This window comes from Lepidochelys kempii, chromosome 3, assembly GCF_965140265.1.
Source record: "Lepidochelys kempii isolate rLepKem1 chromosome 3, rLepKem1.hap2, whole genome shotgun sequence".
In the NCBI taxonomy this organism is placed as follows: domain Eukaryota; kingdom Metazoa; phylum Chordata; order Testudines; family Cheloniidae; genus Lepidochelys; species Lepidochelys kempii.
Genome location: NC_133258.1, coordinates 159,433,486 through 159,460,367, shown reverse-complemented (window position 1 = coordinate 159,460,367; position 26,882 = coordinate 159,433,486). Strand labels below are relative to the sequence as shown.

The 26,882-nt window shown below is 46.0% G+C and overlaps 2 protein-coding genes across 2 annotated transcripts in view; one reads left to right on the top strand and one right to left on the bottom strand.

Annotated features, from left to right (window-relative positions):
• The window catches only part of LOC140909462 (calpain-8-like), a 46,605-nt gene extending 39,947 nt beyond the window's left edge, over positions 1 to 6,658 (bottom strand). The window contains exons 1-2 of the mRNA XM_073338774.1: positions 6,353 to 6,658; positions 2,650 to 2,719 (exon numbers count right to left, since the gene is read on the bottom strand). Coding sequence (XP_073194875.1) covers positions 2,650 to 2,719; positions 6,353 to 6,595 — 313 coding nt within the window. The 5' untranslated portion in view covers positions 6,596 to 6,658. The remainder of the gene's footprint in view (positions 1 to 2,649; positions 2,720 to 6,352) is intronic.
• Positions 6,659 to 25,329: 18,671 nt separating this feature from the next.
• Positions 25,330 to 26,882, top strand: part of CAPN2 (calpain 2) — a 55,466-nt gene continuing 53,913 nt past the window's right edge. Inside the window, exon 1 of the mRNA XM_073338767.1 lies at positions 25,330 to 25,692. Within this exon, the coding sequence (XP_073194868.1) occupies positions 25,396 to 25,692 (297 nt within the window). The 5' untranslated portion in view covers positions 25,330 to 25,395. The remainder of the gene's footprint in view (positions 25,693 to 26,882) is intronic.

Below are 26,882 nucleotides of genomic sequence, written 5' to 3'. Positions count from 1 at the left end.
ATCAAAAAGAAATGGTTCAAAGAGTGCATTTAAAATATTTCCAGTCTTTCAAGTTCCCATCAAACTCACCATGCTGATATTCATCTAACTTACGCTGTTGTCAACTAAATAAAGTTTAATGGAGTGAGACTGTAACTCTGGATTTCCTGCTTTTGTTCCTATGAGCTCAGACCTGTAGTGTTCTTTTTAAAAGCAAAACATGTCACAAAGAAATATAAAAAATGGAGTTTATTCCCCTAAGGGACTAGTCAGTGAGTCACACAGTTGACTTATGTAAATATGTAACCAAGGTTTGTTTCACTAAAAGTGTTTTACATACAGGGCTTAATAATCAGCACTTTGATATTCAAGCTATTAGATTAAATAACAAAAAGGCCCACTGTGGCCTCAGCAGTGTTAAGCAACTACCACCTGAACATTAAAAAATCTGCTCCCTGGTTATGCTCCAAACTCAAGTCAATTTTATGTATGTATGTATGTATGTATTTTTATAAAGAGACAGAGTACTGTGGAGCTGATAGAAGTGATTCTATTCAGAGATGCAAGCCGCCCTGCATTATATTATCAGCCTGATTTTCTACCCTTCCCACAAGCCAAAGAGGATTGTTTTGAGAGATGGGCTCAAGCCAGACAATTTTGATTCCGATTTCAAGAACCTCCCCAAAAGTTATGGGGTGATCAGCTCCCAGGCTTTGGGGTTCTCCCTACAGGACTCTGTTAGGAAATCTCAGAAACATGCCCCACCCTCTAGTTCAGAGGAGGGGGATTAGTTTTGGCCCATCTTTATTATTCCTGCTATGTGATTTACTTTGGCATTAGTCCATGGTGAAAGTCTCTGTTTACAAAATGCCGCAAGGCCGTCAGACTTCCACGCGGGGGCTGAAATGAAGAAGGTAAAGAAGGAGCTGGAACAACTGGCCCTGAGGGAGCCTGCATTCTATTTAAGGTGTTAACCAAAACGATGTTTGTTATGTCTGTATGTCAGACTAGACAAGGCTGGAAGTATGCTCCAGTCCCTTAGCTTGTAAACTGCCATGGAAAAGGGGTTTGTGTTCTGGGCATGTAAAAAATTCACATCCATTACAGAAGCTTCATAAACTGTGATGCTGACAAGAAATGAAGCCTTTACTATTCTTACTGAACAACCCTCTGAAAATGCAGTAAGTGATCTCCTATGCCCAGATCCATAAGTGAGTAAATATTCTGGAGCAAGTATAGGATTGTGCCTCTTATTTTTAGCAATTGGAACACACCACACTGAGGATTTTCTAGCAATTGCTTTAATGGAGCTGTGTTCACTGGGGCAGCACTTGTGTCATTTACTGTCAATGACTTGCAGAAATGGCATGAATCTTATTTGCAGAATTGATGAGACTGAGGTAAGGTTAGAACTACTGCAGTAAGCACCTTGGAGGGGAGGGAGCTCAGATGCAATCTAACTAATCTATCACGTTCTTATTACAGGGCTTTCAGAATTTTAGGCTGTGTGTGTTGGCAAGAAAGCCTGTAATGAATGCTGCTGCTGCTGTTTTCCAAAGATGGATCTTATCAGTTGGGCAGCAAAGAAAGAAAGCATGTGTTGGGTTAGAATAAGGCCTTAAAAAGGAATTTAAAAAATAGTTAAAGACCCTATTAAAGTTCTATGTAAAGCAGCATTGGAAAAGCGGGTAAGGAAGAGTCAGCTTTGCTGTGATGAGTGATAAAACGTCTTCCAAATGTTCATCAATGTTGCTCTGCCATTCAAGGAGAAATGTCTGATGCCACCTTGCCCTGCTATACTTAAACTGTGTGCCTGGTGTACGGTCTCCCCTTTCTTTCTCCAGTATTTGCTACTGTTCTGCACCAAATGCTGTAGAAATAGAATGTTCAACATGAAATTGGAACAAATTACTTGTTAAGGGTGACCCTGCTTAGCTGATGTGCTCCGTTAATTTCTGAATGACGTGGTCAGCATTCCTAACTCATGGCCATGACCAGATGGATTGTCTTGCCAGTATGTTGATCTGGCAGATATAGCACTGACCACTGTTATTCAGGTTGTAAAACAATTTCCATTTTAACCCCTTGTTCTCACATACTCAGACCTTTCGGAAATATTGAGCTTCTGGGATGAAACTGTCCATGCTCACTACCTGCTCTAAGGTGAAATTGTTTGGAAAGCCTGAATAAAATCCCCCAATTATTTTAAATACATGACAATGTTTTTTTAAAACAAAAACAAACAAACAAATTTTTATTGTAAAGTTATGACAGGGTTAAAAAATCCCACAAACACATATTTTTCCCTAATATAAAAAAATTCTTACTTTTTTTAAGTGATAACTTAAAAATAGCTGAACTTCAAACTTGCTATGTAAAGAGGAATGAATGAGCATTATGTGTGCTGCTGAGTTTGGGGGGAAATGATATAAAAACCCCTCCTGTTGATCATCAGCAGGGTTTGAACCTGAGACCTTCAGCACGGATTTCAATTATTTGATCTAAAAGAGTAATTCCATTAGCTGATAGAAGTAGTAGGTCCTGTCCTTTTGCTTCTGTGTAGCGCAGAATGGAATACACTTAGCTAGTGTGTTACATGGCTTTTCAAATAACAAAAGGTATTTTCCTGTCTCTCAAACAAGCAAAATTCTGCTCAATTACTCTACTCACCCAGGATCCCTTGGCGAATGTCTGTCCGAGTGGCTCCTCCAACTATAAACTGAGGATTGGTACATAACTCCTGAAAATAATTTTGTTAAATTCATGTTAATCTTGGCAGTCTGACAAAAGCTGCAGTTTGTTTCTGACCTATTTCAATTCAAAATCCAGAAAAAGACGAAATGTAAACATAAAAGATCAAGATTTAAAAAACGCTTTGGAAAAATATTCTTTAACTGTGTTATTAGCAACTTCTCAGGTTATAGATTTCAGAGTAGCAGCCGTGTTAGTCTGTATCCTCAAAAAGAAAAGGAGTACTTGTGGCACCTTAGAGACTAACAAATTTATTTGAGCATAAGCTTTCGTGAGCTACGTGAGCATAAGCTTTCGTGAGCTACAGCTCAGTGAAGCTTATGCTCAAATAAATTTGTTAGTCTCTAAGGTGCCACAAGCCTCCTTTTCTTTTATCTCAGGTTATGAAAACTCAGCTGAACTTTAAATTCTAATGTACTTTACACCCTTTGAGCCAAATCCTGATGCCCTTACTCAGTCATTTCTGCCGTTGACATCAATAAGAATTTTGCCTGAATAGGGAGTGAGTAAAAACTGAGAAGGAACTTCAGGGTTTGGCCCTTTTTCTTTACTCTGCAATTCATTGGGCTCAGTCAATTCAACAAGGTTGGTCAGTTTCACTTCCTGGTACTCAGGCACCAGCATCCTGCTGTTATTTGGGCTTGTGTTTGAACTTCCCACACCTATTTTCAATGCACTGAAAGGATACACATGCAAACATTTCTATTGCTATTAGCTTTTGTAATTCTCCCACTTTTTTAGAATCTTATTTTGGGGCCAGTCAGGGATTTTAAGTTAGAATGTCTTCTCTCTCCACTGCAAGTCTGAATAGCCGAGTTACAATTAGGGATGAAATTGTCCATACTCACTACTGTACTTGCTCAAAGGTGCAATGTTTGGAAAGTCTGAATAAAATCCTCCAATTATTTTAAACCTAGGACATAGTTTAAAGTCTCCCTACTCTCTCCAAGGACAAAAGTCTTCACTTGCTCTGAGCACTTCACCTGAATTTCTAAATGAAGGTGATAAGCAGCATACAGAAGAGTTTTTGGGGTGTAGGTGTTAAGAGAGAAGCTGAGATTCTTTCCCAGTGGGAGCTGGGCCCTGTTGACAGAGAGCTTGCTTCAGAATACGCATCTTTGGACGGTGGGGGAGCCAGGGTGGGTCTTATGATTTATGCTGCCCCAGCAAGAGAGGTTCCTACAATGCCTGAGAGGAGAACTAGTCCATTAGCTGGTTCTCCCTTTAGTCATGCTGCTGGAGAGAAAGGTGGGTCAGCTTTTGAGTCTCAGCTTGCATGAGATAAAGCTCTCTGAGGTGCTACTTGCTTTGCTTATGCCTGCTTTTGGCCCGTTGTCGAGCAACCCCACCCCGACCGCCCCGCCCACAGTATCCTGTTCTCTGGGTGGGTAGGGTGTAGGAAGGGGGCTGGGGCACTGAGCAGCCCCCTCCCAACTGCCCACATACTGCAGATCTCTGCTGCAGCAGCACCTCATGGCAAAAAAGTCCAGCGTGACTCATTTTCAGTTAGGGTACGTCTACACAACAATTAAAAACCCGCAGAGGCCGGTGCCAGCTGACTTGGGCTTGCAGGGCTCAGGTAAGGGGCTGTTTAATTGTGGTGCAGATGTTCAAGCTTGGGCTGGAGTCTGGGCTCTGCGAGGGGGGCAGGTCCCATCTACACCACAATTGAACAACCCCTTAGCCTGAGCCCTGTGACCCCAAGTCAGCTGGCACCAACCTCCATGGGTTTTTAATTGCAGTGTAGATGTACCCTTCGATACCTGTCATTTCTGAATCTATGCCAAGTGACTAGACAGTAAATATCTTCCTAGGCATTGTCTACTTTCCTCCAATCAATTTTATACAAAACCTAGTGACAAAGCACAGAAAAGAGGCCTGTGATGGAAGGATATCTGTCCATAAAACGGAGATGCACTAAGCACCAGGTGCGGGGGTGCATTTAGCACTGAGTGTTTGTTTCATGACTGGACATTTTCCCAGCAGGAACTTACAGACTCTGTCCAGTTCAGACAAAATCAGGTGAAGGGTAATTTCATTCCCCCAGAATCCAGGGCAGAGCTTACAGCAAGAAAACCCCCTGCAGAACAGAGAATCCAGGGGGGGAAATGAGCAAGACCTTTAAGCATGTTACTTGTCACTGAAGATTTCCATTCCTTTCAAAAGTCAGAGTCAGAGCCTGGTCCCTTCTCAGGTGAACTAATAAATGGAGGGTTAGGAGCTGCCCTTGTAGTTGCTACCGCATCCTTTGTGGTTGCTACAGCGTCCTTGAGGCTGCAGTAGTGTTCTACACAGCCTCTATGCACAGGGCATAGTCCAGCAGAGCTTTGTAGTTGTAGATTGTCTATGATTCTGTCCCTCCCCCAGGTTCCTTTCCACCACTTTGCTGCAACGTGCAGGGGATAAAAAGTTCCTGCCCCTGCCCAGGCTGGCTTTGCACCATTCAGAGCTGGAGGATTTAGCCCTTCTATTAATCTTTGGTGTTAACCCTAAGGTTGTCCATGACCAGCTAACATGTTGGTCATCGTGACTCTTTGTCTACGCTAGGCACTGAGTGGTGTTTAACAACATGTTAATTCAAATGTGTGAGTTAAAATGTTTTCTCATCCAATGCCAAGTGTGGACATATACAAGATATGTTTCCCTAGCACCCACGCATGAAATATTCAAGTGCCAAATTAGGAGGTTGTCAAAAAATAAGGGGGTTAGGGTGGAGACTTGTAATAAAAAACATTTTAGTGCAGCAAGTTTTAATTTTTCATTCATTTGAAAATTTTTGCAACATTTTTTAATTTTTTCATCTTGGAGGAGGTTTGTGTTCAGTGTTACAGTTTCACTTCCCCTCCCCCCCCCCCCCGCTCTTCCCCTGTGCACACACATTCTTTTTTCCTTTTTACCAGTTTTTCCTTTTGTCACTGAAGGAAAAAGGGAGAGGGAAAGGGAGAGAAACAAGGGAAAAAAGGAAACCCAATAAACAAAACGAAAAAAGCCACAAACCCCTACATTTTTCATTTTCATCGACAACACTAATTTTTTTTCTATGAAAAAGCCTGTTTTTTAAAATTAAAAATAAATTTCATTTAAAACGTTTCAACCAGCTCTTCAAATTATGGTATTTTGGAGGTTGGAATTTTTAAATTTTTATTTTAGTACAAGCCTAATTTTCCTGGAGTAATACCGGAAAACACATGACACCAGTAATAAGCTTTAACTGGCGACCAACAATTCCCAGGAGGTTTGAAGGTTCCATTTGGATAAGCATCAAAAGTTCAGATGCTTTTCTCAATTGTACTGAAACCTCTCAAATCGGCAGCGTGGTGCTGGAAATCTTACGAGAGCAGGCTCTCCCTCTGCATTTCTGGGGCTTCTCCCATCCCAAAGGGCTTGAAGTTGGACAGCAGCTTTTTTTATGATACTCCATTACTTTCACTTCTCGTTAGAAGGGGCGGGGGAAGGGAGATGATGAAAGGTGGCAAAGAATGAAAGGGAAGGCTAATCTGTGCCTTTTCCAGACTTCAAGAAAGTTCCAGCTCAGATTCAGTTTGGATTTTGGAGTGAAAGTTCAGGTTGAATCTGATTTGATCTGAATCTAGTAAAACATGTAATGATGAAGCTCTCTTACCGTGGGTCGCTTCCAGACAATACCCTGCGTTTTAGGGGAATATGGCCCCAAGTCCCTATAGCCCAGGGCAGAAGGACTGGCTGGGAATTCTTCATCCTTAAACAGAGTGCCAGACTGCAAGCACTGCTGCCTCAGAGCCTCATAATCCTGATTTAAATACTTCACTGCCTTCTCATTGGAGCCAAGCCCTTCTAATACAGCTCTCTCTTTGGACAACTTAGCTGCGACTCCTGCCATCACCATTTGCCTCCAGCGTGGTGGTGTGTGTGTGGACAGGACAGCTCCTATCTCATGAACAAGAGGGAATGAATATAAGTGAGTGGCCAGGTGGGGTGGAGCGAGTGAACACATTACACAGTCCAGCACCTTTGGAGGGAGGAGGCACAATGCAAATGCACATATGTACTCAAGACAAGAGGAAAGAGAAGCTGGGAGGAGACAAAGATCCTGGGCCGATGACTCATTGTAGATTCTGGCTCTCATTATCTTCTCTATTTGTATAACAGCGTGGGAGTTCCCTCTCTATATATGTTTAGCAGAGGGCAGGGAATAAGGGGGAAAGTGTTTTAACACTAAAGATGGCTCCGAGCCACATAATTAAGATCAGTTCTGAGCCTTCATGGGTGCTTGGATCCAGGGGTTTTGTTCAGCCTGTTATAGAGGACAGATCAGGATCACAGTTGGGATTCTGATACCTTGGTCCTCCTCAAAGTTCAGGGATGTTCAACTTGGGGGAACATTATCAGAGAGATGGGGGCTAATCACAAAATCCAGGTCTGGATTTCCACCATCACCAAAGGATAGGGGTGCTCAGACCCAGGGTCTCACTGAGCTTTACAGTGTTTTACATTCAGAGAAACCTGCCTTACGTGACATTGCAGGTCAGTTTGAACCAAGTTGAAACATTGTGGCTTGTTGAACTGAACCAAAAGATTTTATTTAGAGTCAGTTCATCTGCATCCACCTCGATACTGCAGTGCTCCGTGGCCTGATTCTCTGCTCTGGGGTGGGTTCCTTAGCGAAATTACATCTGCCATGATGCACTGTAGTCACCTCTCTGACCAACCCATCTGATGCACCATGGGAATCCATGACTGCAGGTGCATCATGGGAAATGCAGTCTGGCTGGAAAGTCCAGGCTGTAGGACAGAATGAGGGCAAGAGGCATCCAAACTACAGCTCCACTGAGGCACCACAGCACCGGGTGCAGGTACAGTTTAATGTCAAAATGATTCCAAGTGAATTGCTTTGATTTGGCTCAACAAATTGAAATGAAATATTTCAGTTCAGAAATGTTGAAACATTTTGCTTTGAATGAAACTTCAACATATTTTGGAACTTTCCATTCTGTGACTAATGTCAATATTTCTTTTTTCATCCTGAATCGGGGCAAAAACAGATGCTGAAATATCTGAAGTTCTGATTTTCACTCAGCTCTAACTCTAATAGAGGTCATTGTTAAATATTCTTCTTGATAATCAGCATAAGATTTTCTTTGTTGCTTTCAACCCATTTCTCTTAATTGTGCCATTCCAAATCATTCTGCTCCTGCCTTTGTGTTTACACCCACCAAATACTTGTAGACAAACAACCTGACTAGCTTTTAACAGGTTCCCTTATCTCAGAAGAGGTTTCCTCCCCTAAGAAAAATTCTTTCTCTTTTCAACCCTGCTGCCTAAACTTACTCATATCTTCTGTAAACAAAGCCATTATTTACACAGGCCTGCACTGGTTCCAAAGCAAACTCTGCTTGGGAAAGCGTGATCATTCTAAGAGAAGGCAGGAGGGTGAAGTTATGTGCAGTGGGGACTAGCCTCCAGAAAGTTGCAGACATTGTACAGAGAGGAAGTTGTGCATAGGTCAGCTCCAATTGTATTGGCGGAACCAGAGCTGTTACTTTCAAGCTCCAATATCTGATTTAAAGAGACACTGCCACACCAGGGATATTTGTTCATAAAGGCAATAATATTTTGCATGTATAAAGCATCTTTTTTCCAAGGATCTCAAAGCATCATACAAATGTTGGTTGATTACACTTCACAACAACCTTGCGAGATAAGTAAATGCTGTTATCCCTGGTTTACGGGTGGGGAAACTGAGGCACATAGCACTTAAGTGATTTTCCCCAGGTCACACAGTGAATCTGTGGCAGAGCAGAGACAGAACCCTGGAGTACTCATTACTGGTCCATCTTAGATTTGACTGATAAGCACAAGACGCTGCCTCCCAAGACTTTCATGTAGCTTGCTGTTTGCAACATGTAGGTAAGCCTATTTTACTGGGCCATACTTCCCAATATTGCCAATGGCTAAAGCAGGATGCAGCACCACTCAGGTTTGGCCTGCCATCCCTCTCTGTCTGGAGAAGTAGAGGGGCCAAACCTGAAGTGTCATTGCAACCCTGTGTACCAGGTCATAATGCCACTCGGTTTGGGGCCCCTCTCAAATAGGGGGGCCTGGGGCAAACTGCACTTCAACGAAGACAGGAGGCTTTCAAGGGTCTAAGTGGGACAGTTCTATAAAACCTGGGGCTGCTGGGAGGTCTGCTGGGCTGGGTATATCACTGCCCTGTACTGGACAGAATGTCAAAGGACGCTAGTCTCCAGCACTGTCAGGGCACACCTTCTACTGGCACTAAATTAATTCACAAATGCATTTCTAAAAAAAAAAAAAAAAAAATCACTGCATCTCATTAGAGCAACCCCACTAAAAGCCAAGACACTGTTATCGTAATTAGAGATGGGTGCAAATTAAATACCAGCGTCCCACGCCCTTAAACTCTGGGGGAAGGAGGAGCTGGGGCCTGATTCTCAGCTTGCAGGTGGCCTCTCTCTGTGTAACGGATCACATCAAAACCCTAGCTCTAAACACCTTCACGTTTTGAAGTGTCTGAGTCCCAGCTCTGATCACAGTACATGTCTTTCCTTCCCCTTTCCCTGGTATGCTGCACAGGACTCTTGCTGTGCTGCTAAAAACAACTGTGTAGATGTTCCAGGTCAGGCTCTGAAGATTAGGGTGGGGGAAGGCTGCAGAGCCCAAGCTGCAGCCTGAGCTGCAACAACTACACAGCTGTTTTTAGTGCTGTAGGGCAAGCCTGAGTCTGTTGACCCGGGGTCCGAGACTCGCTGCTGCGGGCTGTGTGGACACAGCCTATGGTTCCCAGGCTGGGAACTTCCTCAGACCCCTTGTCTACAGGCTATATAGATTCTCTATTCTTACATTCAGTTTTGGGGGGTATTGGCAGCTCCAGGCTACAAATCTCAATTGCACTGTTTATTGAAATGCAGTGTTCTCTGGGATGTGTGAATCATCATTTAGGTTGAGAGACTGTCACTTCCTCTATGTTCTTTGGCGAGCAGGCAGCTCCACGCTGCAAATATATTAGCTTATGTCACTTATATTACATCCTGTCTACACTGTAACTCCTACCAAAGTGGGGGACTTAGTTGTAAAGCCACGGCACGGTTAAAACATAGTTTGTTCCCGTCATGCACCGCATGACTGAACTGTCTTTTCCCCATCTCAGTGCAGTACCATGTTGCTATTGGGACCACCACGTTGTTTTTACCAGGTAGACAGGACCTTAAAGATGATCAGCTGCATGGTGCAAGCTCAGAAAGCAGAGCATTTTCCTCTGCTCCCTCCTCTGATAGAAATGCTTGTTGTGATGTTATCAGCTCTTAAAGGGAAACACAGAATCCTGAACTCAGGGGCAGCAGGGCAGGTAAATTTTCCAATATTTTGTTTTTTAAAAGTATTGTAACAAACCCATGGGATTTCCTAGTTGTGTGACCATACTGCACACCATGACCCCTTAGAACTTCATGGAGGCAGCAGGGATAGAACGCAGATTGTCCTACAACCAAAAGCCCTCCCCCTACCGCTTCAACAAAAGGAGAATCTCCACAATCAATCATCAGTAGAGGGTCTATGATACAGTTGAGCAGTTTTGATTCTGTTCAGTGGAGGAAAGTGATGCACATGCACTCTAGCCAGTTCATTATGTTAAATATCCTAGAGCAATACCAGACTATACATGTAGATTTAAAATTATAATTCCAAAAATTATCTACAGTATAAACCATTGAAACTTTTAACAGGAGAAAGAGCAACCTGACCACAGAAACACTGTTTCCTATACCTAGTGCAGTGCTTTATCCAATTCTGACCATACCATGAGCATGCTAAGAGATGCTTTGGGCATGAATCCTTAGATTTCTTCACCTTTGCAGCAAATGATGTAATTGATGATCTTACGCTGGCTGAAAAAATTCCTCATTGTGACACATTAACTGTATGTGAAATACAAACCACCATACTGAATTCTCATTGCCAGTCTAGCTTTAATGGACAGAAGATAGGAAATGTAAAGTTGAGACTGATGTTACACTTTGCCTCATGCCACTGCAGCAAGAAAAGGAAGCTAAGCAGGGCGAGTTATTAACCATACATTTTCTGGTTGGTATCCCTTTGATGTCCCTATATTGCTTGGAATGATCAATTACTTTGTCCCAGACACAAACCTCCTGCACTTTCCACAATAGCTGATTAGCAGGGAAACTGGTTGTGACGAAGTGGGACTGTTCTTAATGTTTCCTCTGAATAGTGTGAGGGTGCCTCAGTTTCCCCTATGCAGTTCTTAAGTATCTAGGTGGTAGGGTAAGGGTGTATGATCATTGCAGAGCCCTAGAGGGCAGGTGTGTGCAGGGGTCTGGACACAGAGAATGGCCGACACCCTGTTTCCTGTCAATCCCCCTTCGTTTTACTGCTCCCCAGTCACTTACTGCAGGAAGCGCCGTCCAAGGGGTGCAGCACATCCCACCACTCCCACCAGTTGTCACGGAGTCCCTGGGCGATGCTCTGGAACTGCTCCCCATGAAGCCAGTCAGGACTCTGGAGCAGTCGCCTTTCTGTGAGCAGCCTGTCTTCAGGACACACAGCTCACATGGCTTCCACCTTCCTGGGTCTGACCTCAGAGCATTCAGCCTCCTCTGCCCCTCCGTGCACTTCCCACAGCGAGTCCGCCCAGGCGGGGTCCTGGGGAAGCCAGAGGGTCCTGCACCCCAACTTCACAGTCAGACATGACTCTCAGCCAGCCAGTAAAACAGAAGGTTTATTAGACAACAGGAACATGGTCTAAAACAGAGCTTGCAGGTGCAGAGAACAGAACCCCTCAGCTGGGTCCATTTTGGGGGGCCGTGAGCCAGACAACCACGTCTGCACTTCACTCCATGTCCCAGCCAGCCCCAAGCTGAAAACTCCCTCCAGCCCCTCCTCCTCTGGGCTTTGTCCCTTTCCTGGGCCAGGAGGTCACCTAATTCCTTTGTTCTCCAACCCTTTAGCTCTCACCTTGCAGGGGGGAAGGGCCCAGGCCATCAGTTGCCAGGAAACAGGGTGTCGGCCATTCTCTGTGTCCAGACCCCTGCACACACCTGCCCTCTAGGGCTCTGCAATGATCATACACCCTTACCCCACCACCTAGATACTTAAGAACTGCATAGGGGAAACTGAGGCAACCTCACACTATTCAGAGGAAACATTAAGAACAGTCCCACTTTGTCACACTGGTCAGGGACTGGTTAAATGTGCCTGTCTCAACAAGCCAAATGGAAACACATTTGTAGGGTCCACTTGCCATCCTCTGAGGATTACAGGATCAGGATTCGTCTGTTGCCTACTCTCTTAGCCTTCATGTCAGGGTCAGGACAAAGATTAATTTCCATTTCCTGTTTCCCTTTTAACTCCCATTGTAGATCCCCCTGCAGGCCCTGGTGATCTAATGGGGATTTGGTCGGTGGGAATCAGGGGCTTCCCGAACCAGGACACGTCTTTAACTATTGTGCTCAAGGTCTGAGCACTTCTGCCATTGGGCACCTTCCGATTCAGTAAAGATGGGTCAGCTGATGTGGGCTATGTGGAGAAGAGGAATGGTTATGGTTTTACAGGATAAAAATAAGCAATAGTTAACTGACCTGTATTTCAGGAAAACTTCCCACAGGGGAAATCTAGAAGATAGGAATATAGTTTCCCAGGGAAGTGGTAAAAGCCCCACCACTGTCTATCATACGGAACAATCCTTCATGGACTGGGAGATGGACTGGACGACCTGATTGTTTCGTTTCCACCTCAAGCTTCTGATTCTAGTGATAAATCCTAAATTTTGCACTTCTCCCTTTGCAGGATTGATCAGTGTCAGCACTGTCTATTGCCAGAGTAACATGGAAAATGATACACAAGCACCACCTAGAGACAGCAAAGAGGATTGAAAGGAGATGATCACTTATTCCCATTCAGCGATGAACAAATCAAGTCAGGTTTCAGAGTAGCAGCCGTGTTAGTCTGTATCCGCAAAAAGAACAGGAGGACTTGTGGCACCTTAGAGACTAACCAATTTATTTGAGCATAAGCTTTCGTGAGCTACAGCTCACTTCATCAGATGCATGCAGTGGAAAATACAGTAGGGGGATTTTATATACACAGAACATGAAACAATGGATGGTACCATACACACTGTAATGAGAGTGATCAGGTAAGGTGAGCTATTAACAGCAGGAAAGAAAAAAACCTTTTGTAGTGATAATCAAGGTGGGCCATTTCTAGCAGTTGACAAGAACATGTGAGGAACAGTGGGGGGAAGTGGGGGAGAGAATAAACATGGGGAAATAGTCTCTGGTCACTCGATTACAGACCTAAAAGTGGCAATTCTTCAACAAAAAAAACTTCAAAAACAGACTCCAATGACAGGTTTCAGAGTAACAGCCGTGTTAGTCTGTATTTGCAAAAAGAAAAGGAGGACTTGTGGCACCTTAGAGACTAACCAATTTATTTGAGCATAAGCTTTCGTGAGCTACAGCTCACTTCACGAAAGCTTATGCTCAAATAATTGGTTAGTCTCTAAGGTGCCACAAGTACTCCTTTTCTTTTTGCAGACTCCAATGAGAGACGGCTGAATTGGAATTAATTTGCAAACTGGACACCATTAACTTAGGCTTTAATAAAGACTGGGAGTGGATGTCATTACACAAAGTAAAACTATTTCCCCTGTTTATTTTATTTAATGAATATATCTAGAGCTGGTCAAAACATTTTCACTAAAAAAATGGCTTTTCAGAATGTGAGAAAAATAAAATGATTTTTGTGTAATTATTTTATATCATTCAAAATGATCCAGTTTTTCATCAAAGTAAAATAATTGCTTTGGATCAGTTTTGTAAGGATTATCTTTTTTGCCCCATTCTCTTTTTCAGGGGGAAAAAGGGGAGGGAAAGGAGGGAATGAACTATACCAGGAAACAAAAATAATAGTTTCAAAAACTCTATGAGCCATTTTCGAATGAAACTAAAATTGTTCAATTTTCTTTTACATTTTTGGTATAAATTAATTTGCCATTTTTCAACCAGTTCTAGATACATCCTTTACAGGGGAGATTTAATTGTAGCAAAATTACTAGTGTAACACTGCTCTCTACTGGAGGGAATCAGAGCAGCTTAGCAGTGGTGTTGGCCCTGTAGTGAAGAGAAATTCTTTTATTTTGACCAGTAGGGGGGCAGGAAAACATGAGATCTATCTCACTATTACTGCAGAGTTCTGTATGGCCCATACTAAGCAGCACAGGAAGAACCATGACGTTCCTAAATGGTTCCAGGTATGGCTCTGAAAGTTTTTTTCCATTGCAATCTATGATGATCCAAGAGATTTTCCATACCGAGGTATGAGGGAGTGTAAGATGCCATTAAACCAGTGAGGTTTTATTCCACGCAAATCCAAAAAATGGTGTCCATTTCTTAGACCTGGCTGGGGAAGAAGATGGCTCACTTGCACCAGTAGCACTCATGTTCTGGTTGCAATTATGTGACAGGCTGAAGTTGCCACCGCATCTTGGCTCATACCCCAAACTGACAGTACAGTGGCATTACAATGCAGTAGTGAAGTGCAAAGAAGGGCTGCACTTTTAAAGATGACATACATACAGCTCGTGAAGTTTTGGCCAATATCTGCATCTATGCATACGTGTTTGAGAGACTGAGGGGCTGACTGCCTTGTAGTGATCAAAACACTTTCTCTCCCAATAAAACTGATCCCCTAACATCGAGAGGCGTTTGTAAACTGAGTACAAAATGGCTGCCACGTTCCCCAACACTGCTTGCTAAAGGGCTTTAGGAGGCTGTAGAAGATGGTTGAACAGGCTGTATGCAGAATTATATGTGCCACAGCTGCCGGACGAAATCAGAGAGGTCTACACAAAACTCAGTTCCATTTCATTGCCTTTTTGCTGAAAAATCACACAGTGCCGATTTGTGGCAGCTATACACATCTTTACCACTAAGTGGAGCCACACACATTTTGAAAAGCAGTCATAACAATTACATCCTACATTGCAGATGACCCATGATACAGCATAGTTAAATTCTAGGCTCGCAGGAGGTCATCTCATCTTATTGTCCCCATTAAGCAGATGAACTTCTTGCACCAGTGACTGCTTCTTTAAATAGGCCTAGTCTTTCACAAGGTAGTTGTTCAAATGTTCAGTGCTGTCTAGTGAACAGGTTTGTGGACCTAAACTTGTCTCTACTACTGTGCCATGTACCTGTGGTGTCTCACTGGACCTGGTGTGGTCTTATACAGCTGTCAATATGAAATTGAATACTATCATTTAAGCGTGCAGCTCAGGGACCTTTGAGAGAAGAGGTCTTACATGTGGCCACATAGGTCAAAGGCCTACAGTTGCTTCTGCTGCAGTGGCATGTGACTTCAAGGAATTTGAATTTGCTGTTTGATAAAATATGTTCAGATGCAAAGAAGGTTTGTTCCTTCATTGGCTCAATTTTTCTACAGTATTTAACTGTGCTTGCCAGTTGCCACACAGCAACAGCAAAAGCCACTGGAGAACCCAGCAGTGAGCTCAGCCACTGTCCTCATGTTTGACTGAATACACACACATACTTTGAGTCAAAGGCAAGCCAGCCACATTCTTGGTGTCTGACTTATAACAAAGGTTCTGAAGGCTTCCTCTGATATAAAGTGTTTAATGAATGCATAATGTATGCCACATTTTCGCATTTGGTAGTAGTTGCAGCTTACATTGTCTTAAGTGAAGGATAAATGTATATGGAGCTAAGATCATGTGTAGTACCTCTTAGTATAGTAGAGACATTTGAATTCTAGAAGATACAAAGGCAGCACCAGACGCACAGAGTGATGCCCTAGGGCCACAATATTAAAAATAAACTTTTTTCTTATTTTTCAAGAAAACCACCCTGTCATACAACTGAGGTATTTTATGATCCTTTGCATTATTACTGTTTGAAAATATTTTTATCTGATCAGATAGTTGTGAGTAGGTCCTTAGTAGATACATGTCTTGGGATGCTAAGTTTTAAAGAAAGTCCATCTCTTAAAATATAAGCCAGATGGTCACTGAGCACAGAACATGGATGCAACGCAGAATGTTAAAGTGCGTTCAGTCAGTGCACAGAATATTAATACTCTTCACTGGAAAGTGAACTGTGATTGGCTTCAAATAATCCCTGACTCAGACAGAAAAATATGTAACAAACGGTTTTAATTTCCCCTCAGGACAAAACAATATTACATTGGCAGCAACTGGCATGTTAGCATGCAGCTCAAATGAAGAAACTGCCTAAATATGTGTCAACTACTTAAGATAAACAATCTGTTCCATCTTGTATTTAGCTGTGACACTCTGAGTAAGTTTCCCAGACCTGAAGAAGAGCCCTGTGTAGCTCGAAAGCTTGTCTTTGTCACCAGCAGACAGGGACGGCTCCAGGCACCAGCTTTCCGAGCAGGTGCTAGGGGCGGCATGGAGAATGGGGCGGCAATTTGGCAGCAGCTCCGCTGCTCTTCCGGGTCTGGCGGCAATTCGGTGGCGACTGCTTGGGGCGGCACAATTGGTAGAGCTGCCCCTGCCAGCAGAAGTTGGTCCAATAAAAGATATTACTTCACCCATCTTCTCTTGCTAGTGCAAGGTACAGTCAAAGCGTGTTTGGCAGGGAATTAGCAGCATGCAGGTTAGAAGCACAAAGGAGAATGGATAGATTAATCAAAACAATCGCAGTGGTAGATCTTCTTCAGCCACCATGAGCAACTCCAGCCCTGAGAGTAATTTATGGCTGCAGCCATACTAGAAAAGGTCAAAGAGGAGGAAAAGGGTGAGCAGGGACAGCAGGAAATTGCAGAGGATATAAGGTGACTGAGCGCAGATTTGGACTCTCATCTATGTATTTATTCTAGGTTTGAATTGCTTATTATTTCACTTTCAGAAGGAGACATTATATAGGAGCATTTTTCAAACTTCAGGTCGCGACCCAGTATTGGGTCACGGCATGTCAGGCACTGGGTCACTCTGGTCAGCACCGCTGACTGGGTCATTAAAAGTCCCATTGGCGGTGCTGCCCAGCTAAGGCAGGCTAGTGCCTACCTGTTTCGACACCGCACTGAGCCCTGGAAGTGGCCAACAGCAGGTCCGGCTTCTAGGCAGGGGGGCCCAAGAACCCACACTCCCATTGGCCGGGGGTAGGGGGCGGTGTCTGTGGGCGAGAGTCATGCGAAGCTGCTTGCGCGCCTCTACCTAGAAGCCAGACCTGCTTCTGGGACACAGCGTGGTCTGCAGCGCCAGGACATGCAGGAAGCCTGCCTCTGCACCCCAGCTGCGCCGCTGACCAGAAGCTGCCGGAGGTAAGTCCACGCCCCAACCCTACACTCCAATCCCCTGCCCCAGCCCTGAGACCCCCCAAACCTGGAACCCTTTCCTGCACCAGCCCAGAGCTTGCCCCCCAAGTCGAGAGCCCTGAGCCCCTCCCGCACCACAATCTCCTGCTCCAGCCCAGAGCCCCCTCACACACCGTGAACCCCTCATTCCCAGCCCCATCCCACAGCCCTCACCCCCACACCCTAAACCTCTGACCCAGCCCTGAGCCCCTCCCACACCCCAAACCCCTCATCCCCAGCTCTGTTGGGTCGAGGGCATCAACAATTTTCTTCAACTGGATCTCCAGAAAAAAGTTTGAAAACCACTGCTATACAGAGTAGTGAACTGGCTACTGTGTATTGCTGCTCTCTGCTGGATGGAATCAGAATTGCTCAATTGTATGTCAAAGGTAAGGCTACAATTTAATCATGGGCATTTTTAATAAAAGTCATGGACAGGTCATGGGCAAGAAACAAAAAATCATGGCCAGTGACCTGTCCGTGACTTATACCATAAATACCCTTGATTGAATCTTAGCAGGGGAGCCATACTGGGGGAAGCATGGGGTGCCCATGGCACCAGTGGCCAGGGAGGGGAGCCCTGGGGGGACAGGGGCTGCTCCAGCTGCCCTGGGATCGCTGCTCAGGCAGTCCCCGGGGCCAGCTGCATCAGCCACTGCCCTGGTGGTCCCGGGGGCCAGCTGCCTGGAGACGCCAGAGCAGCGGCCAGTGCAGCTGGCCAAGGAGCCGGGACCAGTCCAGTCGTGGCTGGTGAGACTGGCTGCTGGGCCCCCGGAGTGGCTGGCTTCAGAGCCACTCCAGCAGCAGTTGGTGTGGCTGTCCCCAGGGCTGCCTGAACAGCTGGCCCCGGGGCCACCTGCTTGGCTGGCTCTGGAGTCAATCACACTGGCCTCTGCAGAAGTCATGGAGGTCACAGAAAGTCACGGAATCCGTGACTTCCACAACCTCCGTGACAAACATGGAGCCCCAGTCATAGGTATATCTATGCTTGCAGCCACATATAGAAAACTGACACCACATACTCAGCTAGCACAGGCATAAATAGCAGTACAGATAGTGAGGCATTGCTTAGGTGAGTAGCATACAGACACACAACCACCTTCGGGTATGTACCCTACACGATTCTCTATATGTCCAAGCAGCGTCTCTCCATCTACACTGTTATTTTAACACTGCAACGTCCCGCTGCTGGAGCCTTTCCCCATTGTCTCCACCCTAACACAGCATTTCACTGCCACATGTAGCTGCACACCGCAGTGTGGCTGGAGCCTGCTTTTCACTGCGGCATGTAGCTATACATACCCTACACACCATTGCAAGTGCAGGCAAGGCCAAAGGCCCTATAATGCTGCCAGCTAAAGCGAATTCTCTAGAGAGGAAGCGGTAGAAGCCTGTAACTTTGGCACAGGTGGATCTGAGTTGCCTTCCTGCTGCTGCTGAATATCTCAGTGGCTGTGGCGTGCAGTGTAGTGACAACCAGGAAGTCCATCCAAGGATTTGTTACAACATGAGTATGCCCCTCCATTATGTTGAGCAAGATCTCCTATTCCAGTCTGACCAGTATACTTTTATTTACCTTTAATGAACTGTTATTTACCTTTTCTTTGGTTTAATTGTGTATCTTTTGTCCTTAGGGTTAATGGCAGTTATCAGCTGTGACTCCTTTTGCCTAAAGGTTGTCGTTCCTTCTGCATGGAAAGTAGAAGTGCTCACTTCCTCTTCTGGTAAGCAAGACTCTTACTTGTCCCCGTTTGACTCATCAGTTCAGCCGAACACACTTGAAGAACCACCCATAGGCTTTGGATTTAAATACATTGAGAGGAAAGGCACGGGCGGCTCTAGGTTTTTTGCCGCCCCAAGCAAAGACATTTTTGCCCTTGCCTCCTTTTTTTTTTTTTTTTTTGGCTTTTACACGTTTGCACTTTACAACGTTTTTTGTTTTGGTTTGGGGTTTTTTTGACTGTTTAAAAATTTTAAAAAATATGAAAACAGAATTTGTAGTTAGTGAAATAAAACAATTTCCTACTAGTGTACTCATTTAATTTTAACAAAGTCACAATTACAAACAATTTGGTTCAACTATATACTGTAATGAAAAATGTTAGTGTCTTCCAGTGTGCCCAGTTTCTCCTAAATTAAAAGATTTATATGAACTAAATTTTTCTGGTTTTTATACTTGCGTAGTCTTAATAATTCAGTGAAATCTAAATTTTTTGCAATGGTACTTTCAATTGAAATTAATGCGAGTCCTGACAAATGATTTTGAGACATGGTGGACCTCAAATAATTTTTAGTAATTTCAGTTTTGAGAAACTGCGCTCACCAGAAGCCACTGATACTGGTAATGTTAAAAGAATGCGTAATGCTATAGCAGTGTTTGGAGTGGGGTGCTCAGGGCTGTACATCCCGCCCGTGGGCCCCCAGCCCGATCTCAGACCCGGCCCCACCCCCGCAGAGGGGACAGTAACTGACAGAGTGGCTAGGGGGCAGGTTAGCCATGGGGAGGGGGGCGGACCAGGGTAGTGGGTCCCTTACCAGCCACTGGTCCTGCCCCTGCTCCGCTTGGCTCCGGCTCCTCCGGCGCTTGTGACACATGCGGCAGGGGCGGGGGGGAGGAGCTGCATCACTCCACTCCCCTGGCGGCAGAGGGCCAGGGCAGGGACCACCCCTGGACCGGGACCCCCACGCTGAGCCCGCCGTCCTGCCCCATGCAGGGGCTCATTGGTTGACTGAGCAGGGCCAGGGGGAGAAAAAGGACAGCCAGAATGCCACCCCTGGAAATGTGCCGCCCCGAGCACGTGCTTGCTTTGTTGGTGCCTAGAGCCAGTCCTGAGGAAAGAGCTTCTCACAGGCAGAGTTTCAAAGGCAATTATCAGCAGCAGTTATTCTCTAAGCTAGAGCTTCCCCCTCATCTACAGGGCACAGGAGAGAGGCCAAGACCTGCCTCCTAGAAACCATGCCCCTCAAGACAGAGATTCTTAAGAGCTTACTCTACACAAAGTCCCTCTGGAAGGAGAAATTCACTTAACTGAGCTTATATGGGGGCTTTGTGATTCATCATTATACAACAGAAATTGTGAGCTATTCTCTCTCTCTCTGAGCTTTCACTGAGCCCAGCAGCAACAGAAGTGGGAAACCAGACTCCAGGAGACACAACAGACCCTCTACCGGAAGATGAGGCGGTTAGTACGCTGCAGTACAGACCCAGCGCATAAGAGGGCGCTACCCCTCCCCGACAGGCACACACCAGCAGACTGAGCCTGAACAGCAGCACTGGTGTGGCTCTGGTCCAACTGCCCCTTGCGCAGCACAACTTTTGTGGGGAAGGAGCCTGCCCCTTTAATGGCGTAGTCTCCTCCACCTCACACACACACCAGAAATAGCAGCGGGGAGTCGGCACGAGTAGTGCAGCTCTGGCCCAGCAGCCCATCCTCATCCCCGGGAACAGTACTAGGGTCGCCAGGTGTCTGGTTTTAGACTGGAAAGTCTGGTCGAAAAGGGGACCTGACAGCGTCTGAGCCGTACTACTGACCGGTCACCAAAAGTCTGGTGACCTGACTGTCCACAATTGGCTTCTGTTCCGCTGCTGGGAGGGCGGGAAGAGCAGCTGCTGCCGGAGCTCGCGGAGCATTCGGGAACTTCCTGGCTCCGGCAGAGAGCGGTACCAGCGGCCGGCTCCTGGGGGAAGGGATACTGAAGGGTGGGGCATTTGAGGAGTAGGGCCGGTGACCCTCACTATCCAGGCCCCTTTGCCCTTGCCCCGCCCCCGGCGTGCTGCCCCCTGTCCTGTCCCAGTCAACCCCAGAGTGGGGCTCTCCCTCCCCTGTCCTGCCTTGCCCCAGTCACCCCTCCACCCCCAGAACATGGCTCTCCCTCCCCCATCCTGCCCCAGTCACCCCTCCACCTCTAGAGCCCTGCTCAGCTTTCAGAGAGAGGAGATGAGGAGAGCAATGAGCTATGGGGAGGGGGAGGAGAGAGGAAGAAGAGGAACAGGGGGCGGGGCCTCGAGGGAAAAGACAGAGCAGGGGCGGGACCTTGAAGGAAGAGGCAGAGCCGAGGTGGGGCCTCAGTGGGAACAGGTGAGGCAGGGTAGGGAGTAGGGGAGGTTCTGGCCCTCAATGTCCAGTTTTCACAAATTAGAAAATTGGTTACCCTAAACAGTACCGGGGTGGCGCCAGCCCAGGGAAGACCTGTGTAGGGGGGTACCTACACAGCAAAATGTCTAGCACCATCCCTGTAGGAGTCCAGACTTCCTGCAATCTCACTCCATCGCTTTATCTCTCACTCTACAAATAAAAATCCACTGTAGCACTGGCTTCTCATGCCCTGATTACAGACTAACAACAGTTTCCTTCAGCAAGCAGCAAGTTCCCTCTCTGTTTGGGGAAAGTTGACAGTTCAAATGGCCAGCAGTGGTGCAATCACATGGAAAAAGTAAAGCCATGCAACCTCATGAGTAAGGAAAACAACTCTGGAATTCAGTCACCCCTCCCTTCCCTTCTATGTCCTGTCAGCACGGCTCCCATGACCAGCAGCCATGGTCACAAAGCTTTGGGCTCCACCTCACCAGCTGCAGGGCTGGTTATTGTTAGCTCCTTTGCAAAGCAGTGAATGGATTTTGCAAGCATACAAATGACAAACCGAATTAATGCTGACTTGAGAGCAGGGACTAATATGGGATTTCAAAGCAGTTAAAGTTCATTAACTCTGCCACTCTCCAAATGGCTTGAATCATTCAAATAAAGAATCCAGCTCATCCTAAAAGGCTTGTATTACTTTGAGTGTTTTACTCCCCCTCTGTGGGCTGTCTGTATTGTAACTGCAGACAGTGTAGGACAATGCCGTAATCTTACTTACGCAAAACTTTCTTTCATCCCAACAAGAGTTTGGCCTGAGCCAGGACTAGACCCAACGTGCAGGCTGGTGTCTGTGAGGGTTTAGGTTTGGCAGTGAGAGAGTGGGCGAAGGCAGTTCAGAGAGCTGGAACTGGGAGATTTCTAAATGGGGAAAGGCTGGATAAAGCATTTAGGATTTTGCTTTTCCTATTCCTGAAAGAGAAACAAGCATTTGAAAGAAGAAGAAAAAAGTCACGGTTTTATTTTAGTGCCCTGAATGTGAACACATCAAAGTAGCTCTTTGTCTAAATAGAACCTCATGATTCCTCCACCCAAACTGGGATTATACTTGTGGTTCAGGTTGCAGGAGTAAACAAAGCAGTCCTAGCAAGGTGGATCTGCTTAGAGACAGGTGTGGCTTGGTGTCTTTCATCACTCTTCAGTAGTGAGACAAGAGGCTGAATTCTGTGTGGATTTATGGCACATGCAACCTCAGCTGTCACTGGGACTGCACAGGGTGTATATCATCAGCAAGTTGGCCTAAGGAACTGGTAAGGGGTGCTGTGATGGGGTGTTCACCCCCCACCACCCCAAAAGGGTCACCATGGCTCACAAGAGACTATTTGACAGGATTGGCTGCACTGGGTAAGGTGTAAACTGGCTATACAGCCTTAACTGAACCTGACACAGCTGGGCAGGAGGAGGCGGGGCTCTTATAAAGCCAGAGAGAGGAGAGCCCAAGAAGGCTGCTACAGGGAGAGAGAGAGTCAGCAGCAGTTATTCAGGGTGGAGAGAAACGAGTAGGAAGAAGCCTAGGGAAAATAGGCATAAGCATGAGACTGTGTAGACCTCAGCTGCTGATTTTGTGACCCCTGGGCTTCTTCCTACTCCTTTCTTGCAACCCTGAGAGTAACTGCTGACTCTCTCCCCCTGCAGCAGCCTCTTTGTGCTCGCCTCTCTCTCTGGCTTTATCGGAGCCTAGCTGGGGTTTAGTATAACCAGCCTACACCTCACCCAGGTGCAGCCCCTCCTGTCAAATAGCCTCTTGTAATCCATTTTAACCCATTCAGGGGTGGTGTGGGATGAGTTCAGTTGCTTGTCCATTCTGCTGTTCAGAAAAGGACAGTACCCACTGTGCAGAGCATCTTCTTTGTGCTGGTTTTATACTGTTCCATAAAGCATGCTGTGCCAGCTTCTGACTCAGGGCTTGTCTACACTCACAGCTGTAGCACTTAGTGAAGACGCTATCTATGCTGGGGGGAGAGCTTCTCCCTGAGAGGTGGTAGCTTCATTCCTGGGGGTTCGCTTGGTATAACTACCTTACTCAGGGGGGTGGATTTTCAGCTAATGTCCCATGTCAGGTGGCACCACTAGCAGCCACTGTCTTGAGAGTCAGAGTAGCTGAAGCCCTTCACTTATAGCCACACTATATAGGGGACTAATAGTGGGTGGAAGGATGGACTGGGGTTAAAACACTGTACTGGGATTCAGGTGAGCTGGGTTCAATTCCTGGCTCTGCCACAGACTTCGTGTGTAATCTTGGGTAAATTACTTACTTTCCCTGTGCCTCCATCTATAAAGTGGGCGTAATAATACTTCCTTTCTCTGTTTAGACCAGTGTTTCTCAAATGCAGCCACCAGCGGCTTTTCTTGTGGCCACAGCCTTCTGGGTGGTTATGGGGGGCAAAGCAGTGGCCCCGCTCTGGAGACACAAAAGCTGGAGTAGCCAGTGAGTTCCCCACCTTCCCAGGGATGGTGGGGTCAGGCTTCATCCCTGGCAGGTTCCAGGGCTTTGGGCTCCATTCCCCAAGCACATCACCTCTAGCCCGCACTGCCCCTGGCTCCCGCTGCCTCTGTACCCACCTCCCCATCCAGGGCTCAATTTGTCCCCAGGATTCCCAGGGTTGTGTAAGTCTGCTGTGGAAAGTGATATTTGTGTGTTTGTTAATATCACTTTTCACAGCAGACTTAGTAGCTAGCAAGTCTAAAAAAAAAGCAACCAGAAAAAGAAAAAGAAAGAAGTCAAGAACATGCGAAGCACCTTATTAGTGTTTCTATTCTGTTTAGGTCCAGTAGGAATAGCGACAACTGTACATTATTTTTATTATTGAGTCTGCAAAAAAAAAACCTACATAAATAAATTACAATGATTTGGACATGGATATGTGCATATTCATTTGTTTTTCCTAAAGTTAATTGAGTATTTTAGGAAAAATTGTCAGAGCGGCCACCAGCAAGAGCTGGTGGTTGCACTCTGAGGCCATCAAAAAATGTGCTGTGAGAACCCCTGGTTTAGATTGTAGGGCAAGCACTGGTCTCTTATTCTGCACTTGTACAGTGCCTAGCTCAATGGGGCATCTGCTGGAATCTTGAGGTGACACTATAATATAAATAATTAACAATAGCAGAGGTAATTGTAGATATTTCTTGCTACCTGGAACTCCAGGAAAGACAACAGAACAATGCAAATGGGGGAAAGGACCATGCCAGCCATGTGTACAGCTAATGTTCAGTTTTCTCCTTTTCCTAGGTATTTTGTACAGCATCAATAGAAAATGTTTCAGGATTTAAGGATCCCCTCAAAATGTAGCTCGTCAAAGGGAAAGGTGATACTAATCCTCCAGAGCCTTAAATTCCAGAGGATCCCAAAGCATGTTACAAAATATAAGCATTGCATCACCCATTACTGTCAAATACAGCCAGTTTTGGAGTGGAGGAACTAAAGAGGAAATGCAGTAAAGAGAAGTTTTACATTCAGTACAGGCTGTTATCCCATTTAGTTTACAGGGTAGAGGCCTGGGCTTTGGTGCCCAAAGGTTTGAGTTTTATTCCTGCTGACAACCCAGGCCAGAGATCACGAGAAAGTGATGGGTATGGGATTTTTACTCCTGCGGACCTCAGATACTCAGAATAAGCTACCCTGACAGTCAGAGTGTATAACACAGTGGCTAGGTGGATCATGTCCCCTTCAAATGGCTGATCCATGCAGCGGTTAAGAGCTGATTCCTACCAGCTAAGAGGTCACTCCTTTAGTTCAACTGGCAGAGTTCTGTGCTTTGGAACAAAAAGGTCCCAGATCCTGTTCCCATGTTGAGGGCCAGTTTTTGAAGACTTCTGATGGAGGGAGGAAGCTGTTCAAAAAAACAAAGAAAAGGACATCTGCTTAAGGGGGATAACAGGCACTGGAAAGGCACATCCCAGTAAGGAGGATTGCACCTTACCAAACAGGCAAGATGTAACTGTCAGTAACACTAGCTGACAGATGGTAACACCCCGGCACCGTGCATCACTGCCCTCTAGTAAATACCCTCAGAGGGACACTAGGGGGAAGCTAAAAGCTTTAAGCACGAGCCACACCCAGCTTTTGCTGCAGATTCCCCCCCACCCCGATGATTCACCAGTGGTTCTGGCTCCCAATACAGCTGCTGCTGTTTACTTCAGGTTTCCTACGTCTCTGCTCAGCTGGAAGGTTTGCATTTTTATGTTACCCACAGGAGAGCAGACGGCAGCAAAACACCAGCAGCAGCGGGAGAAGGCAAACATGTCTGGGATTGCAGCTAAATTAGCTAAGGAGAGAGAAACAGCCAGGGGCTTAGGCTCCAACGCAAAGGCGTTTAAGTACCTCAGTCAGGACTTTGAGAGGCTGAGGAACGAGTGCCTTCAGGCTGGGAAACTCTTCCAGGATCCATCCTTCCCTGCGATTGCATCCTCTCTGGGGTACAAAGAACTGGGACCAAACTCACACAAAACTCAGGGCATCACGTGGAGGAGACCAACGGTAGGATACCTGCGTGATGGGCCCCCTGGGCAGCAGGGAGGAGGGCGAGAGAAGGGGGTCAACGTAAAGGGCAGGGCAAAGCCATGCCGTTGTCAGGAATAGCTGTGCTGGCTTGGCTGGTGCGGGGAGTGCAGTGATCAGGGTGAGCTTCCCCCGGAGGGGGGGGTTCCCCCTTCCACCCCCATGCAGGGGAAGTTCTGGGGGGGAGGAAGATATTTCTAAATGAAAGAGTCAAAAGATACTGTCTATAAAAAACTGAGCTGGACTTTTCAGTGCATCATGACAGCATGAGAACTGCAGATGAGCTCAACCCCCTGATCTTAACCTCCAACCTCTGAATTTTTAGGGGCAAGGTGGGGGAGGGGTCTGCTCTGAATTTTGCATTAGGTCCTTCTCTTTACTAATGAGCCAAACCCAGTCCCTGGGATGTTACTACCCCAAAGTGGTTGGGGATTCGGATCAGGATCTATTGGCTTGAGCCCATCTCTAGCAGGAAGAGAGATTAAATTACACCTGACTAGGTTATAGAAACTGTCTCTCCTTAAAGGGAGAGGGGGAAGACACATGGATTGAAGGTCCCTGGCAAAGCAGCGCTACCTGACAGCTGTTTAGCCAGGGAGGATGAATGCACTCTTTCCAAGCTCAGTGCACACAGCAGTGAAAGCCTGTCTATTGATCGAAAACCTTTTCCCCATCCCATAGAGAAGAATGCGTATTACTGGTTCCTGCTAATGGGCAAGGGATGCACGTCCAAGTTGCCTGGTGCTGTCACACAGCCAAGATATGAGGGTGCAGATGCAGGCAGTTAATGGCTCAGTGATGTATACCAGGCAAACCTAAAAAGTTCCAGCAGTTCGGTTTGGATTTATTCAAAACTCTTTGGTCTATAAAACTAGCTGGAAGGTTTGTGGGAACTGTGGAAATATCTGGGCTTGAAATGCTGAGGCACAAAAATGAACAGGAAGGTTAAGTGAAACTCTGTTTGAACTTCAAAGAGATTCAGTCCAGTTCAAGGGCCAGAGTCACCTGGTGTAAGGTCGGAGTAACTCCATGGGAGTCAGGGGAGCTATATTGATACAAACTTGGGCCCAGATCTTCCTCTCACATCAATTTTATAATTATGCCAGATATCTTGTTTATCTTGAGTTCAATACAGGAAATCTTTTTACTTTTAAGACAGGAGCCAGTAT